Consider the following 16,542-nt stretch of genomic DNA (forward strand, 5'->3'; position numbering starts at 1 on the left):
TCTAAGACGAGTTTCTAAGTCAAACCCCTTCTGGGCTTTAAGGCGCCAGATTTTTAAAGACTGAACACGATACTACGGGCTAGGGTGGTCGCAGATTTTGCAGATTAATTCGATTCCCACAAACAGCTCATCACAACCCCTACGCATCCGAACGCCGCCACGTTTCTCAGCTGGGTGCCCTTTTCGGTTCTTCGGATGAATAATAACTACTCACGCATAATTTCCACCACTGTCATCATCGTAACGTAACCTCCCGAAACCTGAAACCGGATCAAACACACCCGGGTGCTGCGGAACGTTAACGAAGAATTCGGAAAGGGCAGATTAGAGTGGTTCCCCGTTTACTTCACTATTGTGGGCCTTAAAAGGGATGATTATGCCTCCTGGGGTCGGCGACACCTCGTCGTCGGTTGAGGGCGGCTACTTTATCTGTTACATTTCCTCGAATTAGTGCTTCTTTCGTGGCGTTTTGTTTTTGTCAACACGCTGAACAGTTCCTTAAAATCTCTCCGGCACAACGAGTGCTGCTACCGGTCCCGGATTTAGAGATAGTCTCGAAATCCAGTTGTGAATAACTTGCTCCCTTTTAAAGCTGCAACTCATCTCTGTGCAGTCTATGAATATATTGTAATCGGGAGGCACTTGGGAGCTTCGCCAGTTCCTTTTTTCCCATCCCGTCATTGTGTCTGTAGCCAGACGGACAGTTTTGATTTTTAATGTGCCTGAACGTCAGAGGCGCGAAGAGTTTTGTCCATGTCTCAATTCGCTAGTTGCTCACAACGTAAGTGACAAGTTCAATTGAAGCTCCCCGTGGCCACAAGTTTACAACCTAACTGACGTTGGCATGTTTTATGTTCATTAAATATTTGAAACGCTGGCTACGGTGCAATCATCCCGGAACCCTCGGATTCCGTGGCGCGAAGCATACAGAGGAACCACCCTTACCCAGCGGTTGACAGCAGCCGGATGATGGGATGTATGTAAGCCCAGATACACATCGGCAACATATCGTCCCTGTACTCCACGGACGGGGCTTTGTGTTCCCTTTTGGGACAGCTGGAATTCGGTGTGAGGCATGTCTAAGCCCAGAGTGTGAGACATTCTTCGGTATGGAACGGAATAGATACCGACGTCCATTAAAACCCAGCGGCCTGAAGGTTGCAGTCTGTACCGATAGTACTTCTGCCGACCCTCTCGTGATGGCGCAGGAAGGTTTCACAACAGAGACATTCATTTGGACACGCCCTCACTCTCACCGGATTGTCCTCGGCTCCCGAAGTCGAGCCTGTGAGGCAGGATTTATGTCAGCAATTGAGCTACGAATTCTGCCCGCTCTGCCGCAGTGTTGTCGTGGTGTCAGAAAAGATGACAAACTTATAAACAATTTATGCTACGGTTCTGCTTCGGCTCGGCCGTCGTAAATGGGATGGAAGGAATCCCCGGTGCCACCGTATCTGGTGCGATAATAATGAAGGGAATTGTGGAAGCCGGAATGCAAATGAAGGCGATTTGCAGATCACGCCGCAATTGCAATTGCGGACGAAGATTTATATGATGGACTGCCCTGCCACCAGGCTGGGCCGGCAGTTACAGTCTCATGTGGCAGCAATGGAATGGAAATTAAGCTATTTGTTGGGTCGAAATGATCAGCACGACCAGGCGCCTCCATTATTGCTCCAAAATGTATGTATCACGTGCAGGTGACAACCTAGCTCATACTCGTAACGGTGCTCAGAGACACCGAAAGATATTCGACAATGGAACTAAATGTACGAAAAAAGAATTCTCCGTTTTCGGTGTGCGCTTTCGAACCTTCGAACGCGGCGGTAATCATAATTGCCATCGTCATGAGCAACGTGTCGTGCTTTGTCAACCGCGGGCCCGGCTTGACGTGTCAATGTTTCATTCGTTCACTCGGTCGTTGGGTGCTACATTTCGGTTTACCTCAAGGGAAGGGACCATCAGCGAAGTCATAAAAAACTTACGAACCAAAGCAAATTTAATCATGTCGATAAAAGTATGGCGGGTAACGGAACAGTCGTGCCTGGGCAGTCGTTGTACCCAACTTTCGTGGCTCATTAGCAGAGAAGGTTCCTCGCTAGGATTGCGGTCACCCTGTGCGACCCAACTGACCCAGCTCTCCACAACTGCCACCCGAAACGACTGGACGTCCATCAGCGTTGTGGGTTTTGGAAAGTGTGACGCTGTTGTGGATTGCGAGATTCCCCCGTGAGGTCCAACTCCTTACTGCAGAGGTTATCTACTGACGCACGTGAGGGTCTTTCATTAGCTCAGAAATCTGCGACTGCCATTGCAGTGTCGCTCTCTGCTCCAACTAGACATAGATTACGCATAGTCTGCCAATAAGGGTTCAATTACGATAAAAGCCCATCCCCCCCCGTGTGCGACCCCAGCATCAGCCTGTGTCCCGTCACCAATATTCCTTTTCATATTTGTTCCCCCCTCGGATGGAAGCTCATCGCGCGCTGGGTGAGAAAAAGAATATCATTATGTGCAGAACATGGCGAGCGCAGAGCACATAATAAATGGGAAGCATCCTGGAGTCCTGGCGACGGCATGTCGTTTTTGGGGCCCAGCAGGGTGACGTAGACTTCATGACGGGTCTGAAATGTATGTTTGTATCAAAATCGATAACATTATGCGTCCGTCACTAAAAATAGATGTGTTCTCGGCGGTCCCGCGTTCCCGCTTCGCGCGACGACGATGGGGCGAAGAGTACATTACATGCGCACATCACCACACCCAGGCCGCTATCGATTGATGGACGGCACAAAAGGACCTTTTTTTGTCCTTCTTCTACCTTAAATTGGTGCCCTGATATGATTGTTGTAATGTGCGATGCTTCGACGTAACGAACCCGGCTTCTCGGTGATGGTTGCGGGGCCATCAGTCGATGATGGCGGATGGCCGGCAGCGGAGTATATTTTAGGATACTTTATGGCGTCGTCCAACGGCCGATTAACAGTAAAATGATCCGATTCATCTTCTACCTGCCTGTTTTGCAATTACGCTGCTTTGTGCCATAAATATCACAGAATATATTAATGCTGCTTCTCCGTGAGTCGATGCTTTTCGCGTCTCAGTGCGTTCCACAAGCAACATGGTTAGCAAATGAAGCAGAACAACGTTTATCAATGGATTCGCACCGTTCGCGGAATGAAATTGGAGCTGCCCCTGGATTCGCGGCTCGGTAGTAATTTCCAGTCTCAGGAACGCTTCGCCCTGTCTTGCTGTTGATTCTTATTAGCCTAACAAATTCTCGAAAATATCACAGTCAGGTGAGGTGTTTGGCACTTTGGGTATTCGGAGAAATCAGACACTTGTGGGGGGACGGCGCTTGATATATGCGGAGAAGAGGATGCAGAATAATATGAATGAATTTTTCACCGCGCACGCGGCGCGGTTCTTGTGAGAATCATCACAATTGGTGATTTTATTTACATAAGTAAGGCGTGATACACTTTTTGACTGCCTCTCGCTGCGCCGTGCCGAAAGTCTAAACTTTATCGTTTGCTCTCTTTCTCTGGGCAGGTACAGTTAAAGAAACGCCGGCACCATAGAGTTGACACCATCCTCCTTCGCGCTATGATGGGATCTTCTGCATTATGGTAAGTGATGATGCCATCTTTAACCTCGCGTCTAACGGTGGCACATGGTGCCCATGGGCCGATGGGCATGATTTTGCGAAAGAAGATTTGGGTACGTTTTTTTTCTTTCACGTGCGCCCTTCGTTTGCGATGTTTTTTTTCGGTAACGACGATTCGTCTTCCCGGCAGAGCGTTGCCATAAATCTTCCCATCTCTCTCGGCCGGGCTCGGCTTTGCTAGCCGTCCGCCAATGATTCTCGGTCCTGGCAGTAGCAGCAGCAGCTAGCCGGCAGCATTGTTCCCGGTGAAACAAATGCTTAAGCATTAATGCTGTTTCATTTTTTCCCCATCATATAACTCGCAGTGCCGCTCAGAAAGGCAGAAAGCGATGGATTATGGACTATGATTATGATGGTACTGGTGCTGCCGTTGTTGCTGTTGGCGGTGGTGCGGCTTGTTGTAGCTTTTGCCGGAGAGCAACGATGAAACATAGGGAACCGAGTCCAGCGCGCATTCGGTACAAGTTTGTCGCAAAAACTGCAGCCCGGGTTCGGGCAGGGCGGCCAACATGCGGCGCCAGCATGGTGGCCTGTGCAGCCCACACCCCGGCTCTGGCTCTGGCTCTGGTTCTGGTTTTGTTCTTTTGCGCTGGTCTGTCGCCATGTTATTTTTGGACCACGGCCAAGGAGAACATCGCCAAATGGGGCGCGCACTCAAATGGGGTCATTAGATTGGGGACCGGCTGACGATGACCGCGGTACGACAGGGAGACGGTGAAGCTATGCTTCATCCTCTCTCTGTCCTTTGTTTATCCCTTTGACTCGTTATCACTCGGTTCCCCGGGGCGCTTCGGGGAGGGAACTGGACCGAACCCGTTGAACGGGGTTACTGAAGTGACGAAGCATCGGAGCATATTGCTGCGATGGTCAACTGAAAAGAAGGATTTTGTGTTCTTGGGAAGACCACCATCCATCGTTTAGTGATCCAGCCACCAACCGTAAGCCCACTGACCCGAAGATAAAAGGACCACTAAAAAGTAGTAATGTGCAGCCCGTCCGTTAGTGTCGCTTGACCAGTTTAATGGCATTTTTTCGATCCTCCCACCGCGATGTTCGATTGTAATTTTGTAAACTGTGTTGGATTACGGCAGCTCTTCTCGTAAAAGGTTTTTTTTCTGCTAAAAATCGGTTGCGCTTCAATATAGTTTTATTTATTAAGAAGTTAGATAAATGTGGGATGCTTGATCGAATGAAACGGTGGGAAGTCGATTTTGAGTGGCTTCACTAACCTAGGTACCGTTAAACTGGGTGATGCTTTGGCTCGGATTGACCTTTTGATAACTTTTCGGTTTGTATTCTGCTGCCGGGTTTTAATGTCAAGTTAATCCGACCGTGCCTAATCCGTTGGAAACAGCATGACAGCACCATTAATAGGTTTTATATTTTTATTCCCGGAACTTTCTCTCGCAGAAACTTGTTTTGCATTCTAACGACCCCTAGTCGTGCAAAACGGATTGGAAAGAAACCACAAATTCCATGAAAAACCATAATTTTCATCCAACATTCCTTTTGCGTAAAGGCATGCCAACATGGTGAACTGGCTCCAGTAAATACGAGGATTATTCGAGACATCTGCCTTCCGTTGAAGTAATCCTTTCTGTAAGTGTTTTTGTACGCTGGCGAAAAATGGGCGACGCAAACGATCATATGATAACTCTTGAAGCAAGAGCTTGAAGAAGAGTGGCTTTTCCTGGGGTATTATTGAAAGCATTCTAGGAACGAGCACCTAACTTTGCCTCGCAAAATCGTGCACACAACATAAGATCTTCTCCGGCGGATGGTGGGTTAATGCACACAGCGATTAATTACTCATGTCTAAATAACCATTATGCTATTAGGGCCGGCCTACGCACGTCTGCAAACATCATCACGTCAGGCTTAAACCTCTGCCACAGAGCTAATGGGGCAGCGTTCGCAGCATCTCGTGTGGTGCTCCACCGCTGACAACACTTTTCGTTTCAGTTTTGCACCGTTTCAAAGCGGAACCACCCTTCAATCAGCTTCAGAATGAAGTTGTCAAATGTGTCGTCCTGCTTTTCTCCTGGAACTCTTCAGCAGGACCATCTGCTGCGCGCACCTGTCACTGTCAATGCCAATCGGTCATCCCTCCCATCCATCCCAGATGAGGCCATCCCTCAGCTTGGTCATTAAATGACGATCGTTCATTACGATCCCGAAAGCAAATAGTAGGACGTCGTGAATCGCCGGCAGCTTCCGAGCGAGCGTTGGAACACACCCACCGTCAGGAAAAGGAACATAGAACTCGCGCCGCCCCCTTCAGTTGGTGGCTTTAATCCTCCCGAATCGCCAACATAATGCTGTGGATCCTAGACACCGCACTGTTTTGCTGGTTCCTCCTCAATCAATCATTTTTAATGAGCGCAAACACCGTAACTGCGGAACAGGCGAATGTACTTTTTTGATACATCCTTCTCTACCGACACCACCGATTGGAGCATTGGAAATGGAATTTTATTTATTCATGGCGCTAACCGTTGGCAGAGGACGAGAATGACCACCAACCACCGCGACACAACTCTCGCGCCCTTTAGGGATTTAAGAAAGCCGATCAAAAGCAGAGAAACTTTGAATGGGTTTTGTTTTGACGATCGTATTTCGATGGTCAAATACATCAACTTTATCGAACCGGAAACAATCCCCGTCCGTCCTTGTTCCCTTGGTGTCTAGCCCAATATCGCTTGGCTCGAGCGCCACATCCCGAAGGGGCGATGTTATTTAAGTAATGGGCCGGAAAGTTTCGATCGTTTTTCTCCGTTTCTCCACAGTCCTGGAGCGTGATGGATCGAAAGTGGGCCAAAAGTTCACATTAAACTCGACATCGAATCTCGATTCTGATTGTTTTTCGGGCGAATTGCAATCAATCGCCCGCCGAAAAGTCTCCGATGACTGGCTGGAAGATCCGACGAAAGACGTGAACTTACTGGCAGATTATCGAGTCGCCTGGAGATGCGAAGTTGTAAACGTGCCAGAAAAGCTGCACCATATTTGTGCTGTGCTTTTTTTATGAAATGGATTGTGTTCCAGACCCAATCGTTGTTTCCCGTTTGCTTTTGCGCTCTCTCTCTTCCGCTCACTTATTCTACTGGCCTTAAAGACCGGGATGATGATGGAGCACTCGGTGGCACGAACACTCTTACGCTCCGTTCCAACTATGACCATTGTTCCGAGCTTTGTAAGGTCCTGCCTGCCGAAGAAAGTACAACCCCACTTGGCTGGCTGAAGCGGAAAGAAAAGTTCAAGTTTTTCGCCAAGAATTAACTTTCACCAATCGCCGTTTGCCGCCGGCGGGCGGACAACGTTTCCTCCGTGCAAACCTCCGCGAGGCCAGCCCGAGTTCCGTTCCGAGTTTAATTAATCGAATGTAATTGTTGTACTAATGATTTCGCTTTGGTAGCCTGAACTTTTCTCCATCGCTATGCTCTGTGCGCGCGCCTTTCATGTTCACTGTGCTCTCGAAGGAGACGCCTGGTGCCGCTGCACAAATTGTTTCTTTCCGGATAAAACCGGCGGGAATAGTATTTCATTTGCTGTTCTCTGCCCACTTCTCTGACTTTAACCGACTTTGGTGGTAGGGCAATTGGTGATTAAGCAGACGGCAGGTGCTGTTGTTGGACTGGCACCGTAAAGCCATTTTGTATTTCCTTTGATGTCACGCACAATACAGGGACTTCGTATTCAGTTGCTTGCGTTTGTGGAATATTGAATTGTTTATTGTCCCGAAAAAGCCCTCAAAGCCTTGCCAGTAGCGCACTTTAAATTGGTGCCCAAAACTTACGATCCGTTTTGATGGTTTTCCATCTTCGATATCACATATCGTTCGAATCCAAAGGACTCCAAAGGCTCATTAGGTGCTTTCCAAGACGTTTTCGCAATTGCGTGCAAAAACACACTAATGTACCCACTGCTCCTGCAGCTGGACTTTTCTTAGCCGCTGCCAAAGTACCGCCATCGCCATTTTTCAACCCTTTTTCGGACCGGAAATAATGATGACTGCGCACAAAAATAATGCCTTCTGTGGACCACTTCAGCACAATCGGACGCGCAGAGAAGCGAAGCAAAACAAGAGGGAAAGAACACCCACCATTTTGAAACGAGCAAAGTTTTCCCGAATCACCCACCCGGCGGGGGGGCAGCGAGTGCAAATGTTCCTCACAGTTCCTTGCCATTCTTCGAGTATTGCCATTAATGGAGAAAGCAGTTGGCTGACGAGGACGGACCCTGGGAGACGCCGTCCTAAGCTTCGTTACCTAATAACCCTTCCAAGTGCCATTACTCGGTGATTGCCGTAGGCGGAATATGGGATGGCAGAGAGTTTGAAATTAAATTTTATATACAGTTCCGTATTGTTGAATGACTTTTTGGGTTCGGATCAACTTTTCCTCGCCAACAACACCGTTCACCGTTAACCGGGCTTTCCGTCTTCATCTCTCCTCTTTTCCCGCAGACAATAACAACAATTAAAGGACAAGTGCGAAACAACACCGTGGCTTCAACATGAGCTCACGTCACGCCTTCTACACCGTCGAGGTGGGCGATACGAAGTTCACCATTCTGAAGCGATACCAAAACCTGAAGCCGATCGGATCCGGTGCTCAAGGCATTGTATGGTAAGTGATCGAGAAACGTGCGCCACAGATCTCTGCCGGGGCTTATGCGAAAGTGATGTCCTCACAGTGGCCATCACCATGGGCCCGCTGTTACAGCTCACACTCGACACACTTTGGTAATTAACCTCCTTTATCGGAACGGAGCAGACAAGAAATGCCACTGTGACATGGGTTTTCGATTACTCGCCCGGTCCAGACCTATGCTCTGTGGCTCCTCTAACACAGACCACAATGTGATTAATAGTTGAAAGCAGGCATCTCGCGACGGCACGAATGATGGACACTGAACACCGCGAACAACCCATCAAGTGCCCGAAAAGTCAATTCTACAATTACCCATCCGAAGCCCGCGGGGGAACACGTGCCGACGCCATTCTGCAAGGCAGCGGAACCAGTGCACCGTATTCCGTTTCTGGTGAAGTTGGGCCAAAAGTTTCCAGCCACCACACGCTGCTAGTGATGAATAAAGAAGAAGCACATTGCGAATTAGTTCGCCTCGGCTCTCCGGAGTGCCGGGGTGCAAAAGGTGAAACAATTTTCAATTATGCACAAAGTTGAACTTCTACTGCCGTCATCCGTGTCTCGGGTCGGTCGGTCGGTCGATGTTTCCGCCCCACGATTGGGTTACATCGGAACATTGCAAGCATACCTCCCGGGTGCAGCATCCCGGACTCTGCTCGTTCGTTTCTTTCGCGGAATGGCTTTCGCTTTTCTCGGGCAAGGAGTAAAGGCCCCACCACAACCGGTAGGGATTCGTTCTGTTCCGAAACAATCACCGAGAAAAGGTGTGCCATAACCGGGCACCACCGCGTTTGGTTGGTCTCTTTTGAATTTGTAATGATTCCTGACGTACTGTTTTTTCCGCACAAAAGCCACCAGCACCAGATCTTGGGTGAACACGAACATTCATTAGTACCGTTGGTTGGCAAGCGCCCTTTCGGGTGAACGAATTGAAACACCGGTGGCTCGCGAAGGGCACAGATCTCTCGGGGTGAACGAAGGCAATTTCAATTCGTTACCCAGCGAGCGGAAAAATCGTTGACAAATATTAATATTGCCACATAAATCTTACCGCCAGCCACCGCGGAAACGCGGGACTCGGAAGCCGGGTGCCTCCGGAGACAGCGACATTATTTGGTATGTTTAATTTGCTTGCCCTCCAGGGGCAGATAGTTCGTTTTCTTTCTAGCATTTGAAAGCTTTCGTTTGCGGTAGAAGATGGAATAGACGCTCCGTCGTGGCTCCGTCGAGACTCGCGGTGTATTCGGTGTGAGAATTGACGCTGCTTTATGCATGAGCCGGAGCATCGTTTGCCGCCGCAGAAATGACATGAGGCGCAGGACCACAGAACTCCCAGAGGAAACTATGGCTTGTAGGAGAAAGTTTCCATGCATGAAATTTGTGCGCTGTGATGATAATAATAATTGTTATTATTTTTTACGCCGGTACGGCAGTGCTTCCAGATGATGATGGAGGAACCCAACCCGACACTGCCGGGCGGGACTTCCTCACAGAACTTTCACAGCACTACTGATGGGCAAACTGAGAAATTGCTTCAAACTTTACCGCACAGAAAATCCGGTGCTAATCACCACTCCCGTGGCTTGTGGCAGCCTCCGGAGGCTCCCTAGGGCGGGAAAGAAAGCGCCCGGAATCATGTTTCTGGTCATGCGAGCCTGACGCTGTTTGGTGGTGGTGGTGGTACTCTCGATATATCGGTCGGTCTCTCGTGGAGTAAAACAGCAGATGCCACAACACACGGCTTTGTGACGCATTGGGGCGTGCACTGATTCGTCGCTCCGGAGCAAGGATTATGTTGCAGAATTGTTTACCAATTTGCATATGCGCCCGTGCGCCGTCGCCAAGTCACCGGCACCGGACGGGTAGCATGTTCATGTGCGTCGGTTTTGCCGCTTGAATAATAATTAATCGCAAACAGGAGAGTAATTAAAGCGATTTTACCATCCAACGTTACGGGAGGAGGGACCACCGCACCTAATGGCCCGGAAGCATCGATCGGAAGCACAACCGCCATCGGCCCAAGCTGGGCATGTGAATAAAAGGAAAAAAGGCGAATTCACCCAAAAGTGTGCTCAATCATTGTTCAATCAATGGCTTCAGATCAATGGTGCATCTTCTATCAAGTGCTGCTGACCCTCTCTCGGGAAAGCTTTGCCGCACAGAGTTTGGCCTCAAAAAACGTGCGATCATAAATCACTGCTCGCGCGTCGTGCCTGACTCAAACAGGATAGGGAATTGATAAAAATCCTGTTGAGCCCGCGAGTCATTTTCCATTTGCAAAAGCTTTATGGTTTGGTGGCTTTTCGAGATATCTTTGTACCCTTGAGCTATTATCATCTATCCGATGGTGAAAGAAAGCGGAATGCTGTTATCAAAAGTACATGCTTATTGGTGGTGAAATGAAATCAGGAAGCTTTGGGAAACCTTTGGTTTTTTGCTTTGCATTTGGTGCTGACTTTTTGTGTTTGTTTTATATTTACGTTAATGGTTTTGTATTGTTTATGTTCTTTTTCATTTCGTTTCTTTAATTTCTTTTTAGCTGATCACGGTGCAAATAGTTGTTCGAGTGATGTAACACAGTTTGTTCATTTTTGCTGGTTGTTTTATTTTCTTTTTGTTACGTTTGTTGGTGTGCATGTAACTCTGAAGCTGGGGTTTTAACAGACGGAAGCCGTGAGTTGAAATACAGCAAATATTTCGATTGTCATCGAAGAAAGCACACGAAAAAGGGCTGTGGGGAAAGTGTAAAGAAGCGACCAGCTCAAGACATTTACAGTAAAGCCATGAACAGACAGCCGACAGTCAACTATGTTAGGTACCAGTTCGGGGACACGGAGTTCGAAGTCCCAGACCGGTATATTAATCTGGAGGCAAAAGGTTTCGGTGCGCAGGGCACAGTGTGGTAAGTCTGCCAGTAGCTGTAACTTTGCAACGCTCTACTAATGAGTGCAAACTAACAAATTACTAACACAATCATGGTGACGGTGTCTATTAAAACTCGGTTGGCTTAACAAACACTGGCAAACTGACAGCACTAACCGATATTAATCGTTGTTGCAAAATCCTCGCGAAGCCGCAACGATAATGCCGCAGAGCCATAATGCGTTTATTAAATAAAAAGCTGCCGGCATTTTAGAGTGTGACTGCCGTCGAAACAGTATTACGTTCGTTTTTGCATATGGTGTTCGGCGACGGCGCGACATCCTGAGCGCTTTTCTTTCTTTCCGCAACGCTTCTTGACAAGAGTTTGTTCCAGTTTGCTGCATGGGTCCCTCACACGCAGCGGGCGCGGCACACTGCTGCAGATGTCCGCAGTAACATTAAAATTTACATCTCCCTTCACTTCTCTGTCTCTAACGAAATCCATCGACGGCATCTGGTCGGCCGGTTTCGGCCCTCCCCGGTTGCCCTTCTGTGGCACCACTCTGGGGTCCGCCTGGCCGGCCGGTATCGTTAGATCGGAAAAAGGAAATGGAAAGGTAATGTGTGTTTGATTTATTCTCTGATTTTTATCTCCCATTTCAGTGCCGCATACGATACAGTAACCCAGCAGAATGTTGCCATCAAAAAGCTATCAAGACCTTTCCAAAATGTCACTCACGCCAAAAGAGCCTACAGGGAGTTTAAGCTTATGAAATTAGTCAATCACAAAAATGTAAGTATGCGTTTTCTGCTGCTTCCGACAGTCAGTCAGCCGTGTAAGAAGTCTCTCGCGTCAGCGATAGCATCTTGGGCTGTCACTTCTTGGAATTAATGTACAACAGCACAAAACATGTGACCGTAGCCATATTCAATTAAATATGTAACAAAATTATCCGAATCGTAGCGAATGAAGCGATGAGTTTGCTCTCCCCATTTCCGCGTAAAAGGCAGAAGCGGGGCGGGACTTGTTCCGTGAATCCATTTATCCCGCATTTGCTGGCGCCCTGCTGTCTGCTAAGACGCTTAGCCTTCCGCCATTTTCATTTTCTTCCTTCAATAAATCGTCGAGCTTTTCCTCCAACCTTGGCAGTCGGCAGCGCTTCGTGCTGTGTGATTCGTTTATGTGCGCTCAGAAACAAGCAAACAAAAACACAGCACAGCAAGAGGCATCCGGTCGCCGGGATCGCTTCGACAAGCGGCGAATGAATTGTCCTTGTTCCGGTCGCCGCTTCATTCGCAAATATCGATTAATCCGGACGAAATGGTGCGGCGCGCGCTGCGTACGTGCAACTGATACGAATCCAATTTCATTCCTCTCCAGATCATTGGACTGTTGAACGCATTCACGCCCCAGCGTACACTAGAGGAATTCCAGGATGTGTACCTCGTTATGGAGCTCATGGACGCGAACCTGTGCCAGGTCATACAGATGGATCTGGACCACGAGCGGATGTCCTACCTGCTCTATCAGATGCTGTGCGGCATCAAGCATCTCCACTCGGCTGGTATCATTCACCGGGTAGGTATCGCACCCGTTGGCGGTGGCCAGAGTCGTCGAGTGGAATTATAATCTAACATCGTGACCCGTTCACCCCACCCGCAGGACTTAAAGCCATCCAACATTGTAGTCAAATCGGATTGCACACTGAAAATATTGGATTTCGGACTGGCCCGTACGGCCGGCACGACCTTCATGATGACGCCATACGTCGTGACGCGGTACTACCGTGCACCGGAGGTGATCCTCGGTATGGGCTACAAAGAGAACGTGGACATCTGGTCGGTTGGATGCATCATGGGGGAGATGATACGCGGTGGCGTGTTATTCCCCGGCACAGATCATATTGATCAATGGAATAAAATTATTGGTAAGGGTCGTGGAAGCACTCGGCTCGAACGCACTGAAACCGCTGTTACCAATCTCTCGACTGTTCCATGTTGCAGAACAACTGGGCACTCCGTCTCAGTCATTTATGACACGGCTGCAGCCGACCGTGAGGAATTACGTCGAGAATAGGCCTCGCTACACAGGATATCCGTTCGATCGGCTGTTCCCCGACGTACTGTTCCCGACCGATTCGAACGAACACAACCGACTGAAGGCTAGTCAGGCGCGGGATCTGCTCAGCAGGATGCTCGTCGTCGATCCGGAGCATCGCATCTCCGTCGATCAGGCGTTAGTCCACAGCTACATCAACGTTTGGTATGACGAAAGTGAAGTCAATGCGGTAAGTAAGCAAACACCACACCGTGTTGGCTGCGCGCAGTCTTTACCGAGTTCTCTTGATTGCATTGTTACAGCCTGCACCGGGCCCGTACGATCACAGCGTGGACGAACGCGAGCACACGGTCGAGCAGTGGAAAGAACTGATTTACCAGGAGGTGATGGAGTACGAGGCACGCAATAACCTAGCGGACGGTGAGGGTGCTCCACGGTAGAAACCGGGGGATAGCTGTCCCGTCAGCACCACCGGATCACAGCCATCTTCAGACCCACACGAAGTAGTACCATCCGCGGCGGTGGCGGCAGCAGCAGCACCGGAACAGCTGGCGAGCAGCGCCTCGTCGGAACAGCAGGAAACAACCGCTGCTGAGGAAGGGATGTAGTTGCCCAAGGTTCCCACTAGCCATGCTCCCAACCCACTATTTTTCCGTCACCATTCTTCGCCGCAACCATTCTTTTACTCATCAATCTGCGCCGACATTGTTGGTGGTGGTGATGACGTTGATCAGTGTGCTAAGCACGCAGATTTTCAAGTAGTTTTCTCCCGTCATCCTACTAGGTGCGGTAACTTCTTCAGGTGTTCAAATAAGTCTCGAAGTCTCGCAGAGCTTTCTCGACCACAGGGCGCCTCTTGCGAGCATCGTGCTGTGCATGGGTGTGTGTTTTGCGTGGGTGCGCGGACAAGGACTAGGAGCAGCGGAGACGGAACGGCGTTCCTAGGTGATAACGCCGGTACTGATGTGCATTCTTAGAGTGATAAGGTTTCAAGAGCATCAATGTGTCAGTGCGCGGTGGAATGTATTGTGTAGCGAACATTTACCCGGCAGGCTGTCTGTCTGGTTCTGGTCATCAAAGTGCAATAATAATTGAGCGAAGCCCAGATAGGTGTGTGCGCGGTGGCAACCGCGCAAGCAGAAAGCGAAACACTGACCGGTGGTACAATAGCCCGTAACAAGGAACGTGATATTTAGAACCGAGCACATTGTTCTTAGAAGTTCTTAGAAGTCATCAAGGCTCGTTGCCCATTGTGTAAAGTTTACTTAAGCCATAAAGTTCAGCGAATGGATGACGGGGTAGGGGCAGAAGAAACGCGGAGATATTTGTAATCGCGCCCATACAAACACACCCACACGCACCTACACAGATATAGACACCCTCTCCAATGCGCCCTCGCTCCTGGCATTACCGGCACGGTCTGCTTGATGTAGAGTGTTGTGTGCTGTGTGCGACTTGCGCATGAAGAGAACTTTTGATCGATGGTGGTACCCCTGCCGGTGTTGTGCCCCACGGAGGACCGCTCTACTGTGGTGTGTCCAGTTTTGTTTCTAACAAAATATCTCTTGGCCAATACGGCAACCCGACGATCCGGCTAACTGTTGTGCGTTCGACTAGACACTCGACTGACGAATGGGTCATAGAAACGGTGCCGACGAGTGCGGAAAACAAACTGAAACCCATCTTGCTTCATTTCGATAAACACACTGCCCTCTATTTGAATTTAGTGAGACTCAAACGGCAAAGAAAGTTCGATTCAGTTAGATTGCCATAGGAATGATCATGCGGCACCGTGAGCTATATGCGACGGCACATTGGAACAATCCAGCAGACGGCCCAGGAACCGATTTCAAAACCTAGTTTTTAATTGTGTTTTAACGGAGTGGATAAGGATCCAGTTCGTCCTGCGTCTCAGCGAGACGTGCATTCGCGTTGCCATGCTTTGGGAAGGCTCTCGCCTAGCCTCTTCCGTTTTTTACCGTACCCTGCTCCGTGGCATGGCTCTCGTGGAGCCGTTGGGAGGTCCTTGAGAAAAACCGACACCCATGGGGGGTGCAAACAATGCAAAATAACCACAAGCACGTACTTAACCAACACGGAGGCGACACGTTAAAAACGGGTTTAGTGCACCAACCGGTTCGTTTCTCGTTTCAAAGTTGGCAAACCATCATCGTAGCACCAAAATGAAGCAAAAAACACATTTAATTAAACAAATAGACTCGTAACGCGTCGTAATCACCGATGCAGAAATCACCGACACATAATATACACAATAGCGTTCAGCATACTTCTAGTAGGGGGCCGTTATGGACGCATCCGTTGACGCATCGTCGGAAAGAGGGCAGTACTATTTACTTTTAGTAACGTAACATAAACTGTAGCGGAAACTTGTGTACATAGAGCCGGTGGGCCTTTCCTTCCCTTCAAACCGAAAAACTACAAACGAACGGGGGTTGCAAACAAACAAAACTAAGCAAAACTTAAACCAACAATTCGGTAGTTGATAACGGCAACCACAGCACAGCACTACAATGGACTTATCGCAAGAAAAGGGGGTTATATAAAATGCGCCAGGTGTGTAGAGAGCAAATTCGCTAATTAAGCTATATAATTACGGTTATTAAAGACAAGAACCGGGAACGGGAGCTGCCCCGCTTGCCCGGGCTCGCCTCATCCTTTAATGTATAATGAACAAACACTCAGCCACACACATCACATCGTTCGCTTCACATTACCGCGCGCCCGCTAGTGACCGCCCTGGCTGGCGGTCGGAACGCGACGTGACAGAGTACAGAGCGACGCTGAAGATGCTGATGATCGTGGGACAACCGGACGCGCTGTGTATGAGAGTGATTAGACCGTGTAAACAATATTAATAAAATAAATAGATCCGCTTACGGTACGCCGTCGTTGGGGTGGTGCTACCGTTGGGCGGTAAGTTCGAGTTTGAGGCCCCGCCGGCCGCATCCGGGGACGGCGGGACGTGTGTATATCAAACAGATGATGGTGGTAAACAAATGATGAACAACTAAACTTATAAACCAATATTAACACCTGTTTCCTTTCGTAACGCCAGCCACAATTTTCTTCAAACCTGCCTCTACAATTGCCACTCTACTCTCTATTTCTTACTAACCAACTAATGACCGTTGTCCGGATGTCCGGAATGTGTAGGAAAAAAACACTAAACTAAAGCACACCTTCTTCACCCACAAAAAAACAGACACTCATTCGTACGCCGAGCATCAGATATGCGAATCGTTTCATACAAATAATTAGAAACTAGAACAATGAAGCCCTACTTG

At 48.9% G+C, this 16,542-nt stretch overlaps 1 protein-coding gene across 2 annotated transcripts; it reads left to right on the top strand.

Moving 5' to 3' along the window:
• The first annotated feature begins 8,182 nt into the window (after window positions 1–8,182).
• On the top strand, window positions 8,183–13,677 carry LOC131211270 (stress-activated protein kinase JNK). Of its 2 annotated transcripts, none has more exons than XM_058204678.1 (6): window positions 8,183–8,295; window positions 11,842–11,971; window positions 12,560–12,757; window positions 12,842–13,106; window positions 13,183–13,466; window positions 13,540–13,677. In XM_058204678.1, the coding sequence occupies exons 1-6, from the start codon at window positions 8,183–8,185 to the stop codon at window positions 13,675–13,677; spliced, it is 1,128 nt and encodes a 375-aa protein (XP_058060661.1). The 2 variants fall into 2 exon arrangements, with proteins under 2 accessions (XP_058060661.1, XP_058060660.1); XM_058204677.1 differs by lacking the exon at window positions 8,183–8,295 and adding an exon at window positions 11,100–11,218.
• The last annotated feature ends 2,865 nt before the right edge of the window (window positions 13,678–16,542 follow it).

The sequence above is a fragment of the Anopheles bellator genome, chromosome 2, assembly GCF_943735745.2.
Source record: "Anopheles bellator chromosome 2, idAnoBellAS_SP24_06.2, whole genome shotgun sequence".
NCBI lineage: Eukaryota > Metazoa > Arthropoda > Insecta > Diptera > Culicidae > Anopheles > Anopheles bellator.

Coding starts and splice junctions, on each gene's coding strand:
- LOC131211270 (XM_058204677.1), top strand. CDS start 11,100: ATGAACAGACAGCCGACAGTCAACTATGTTAGGTACCAGTTCGGGGAC. Junction 11,972..12,559: donor AATTAGTCAATCACAAAAAT/GTAAGTATGCGT, acceptor ATTCCTCTCCAG/ATCATTGGACTGTTGAACGC. Junction 13,107..13,182: donor TCAATGGAATAAAATTATTG/GTAAGGGTCGTG, acceptor TCCATGTTGCAG/AACAACTGGGCACTCCGTCT.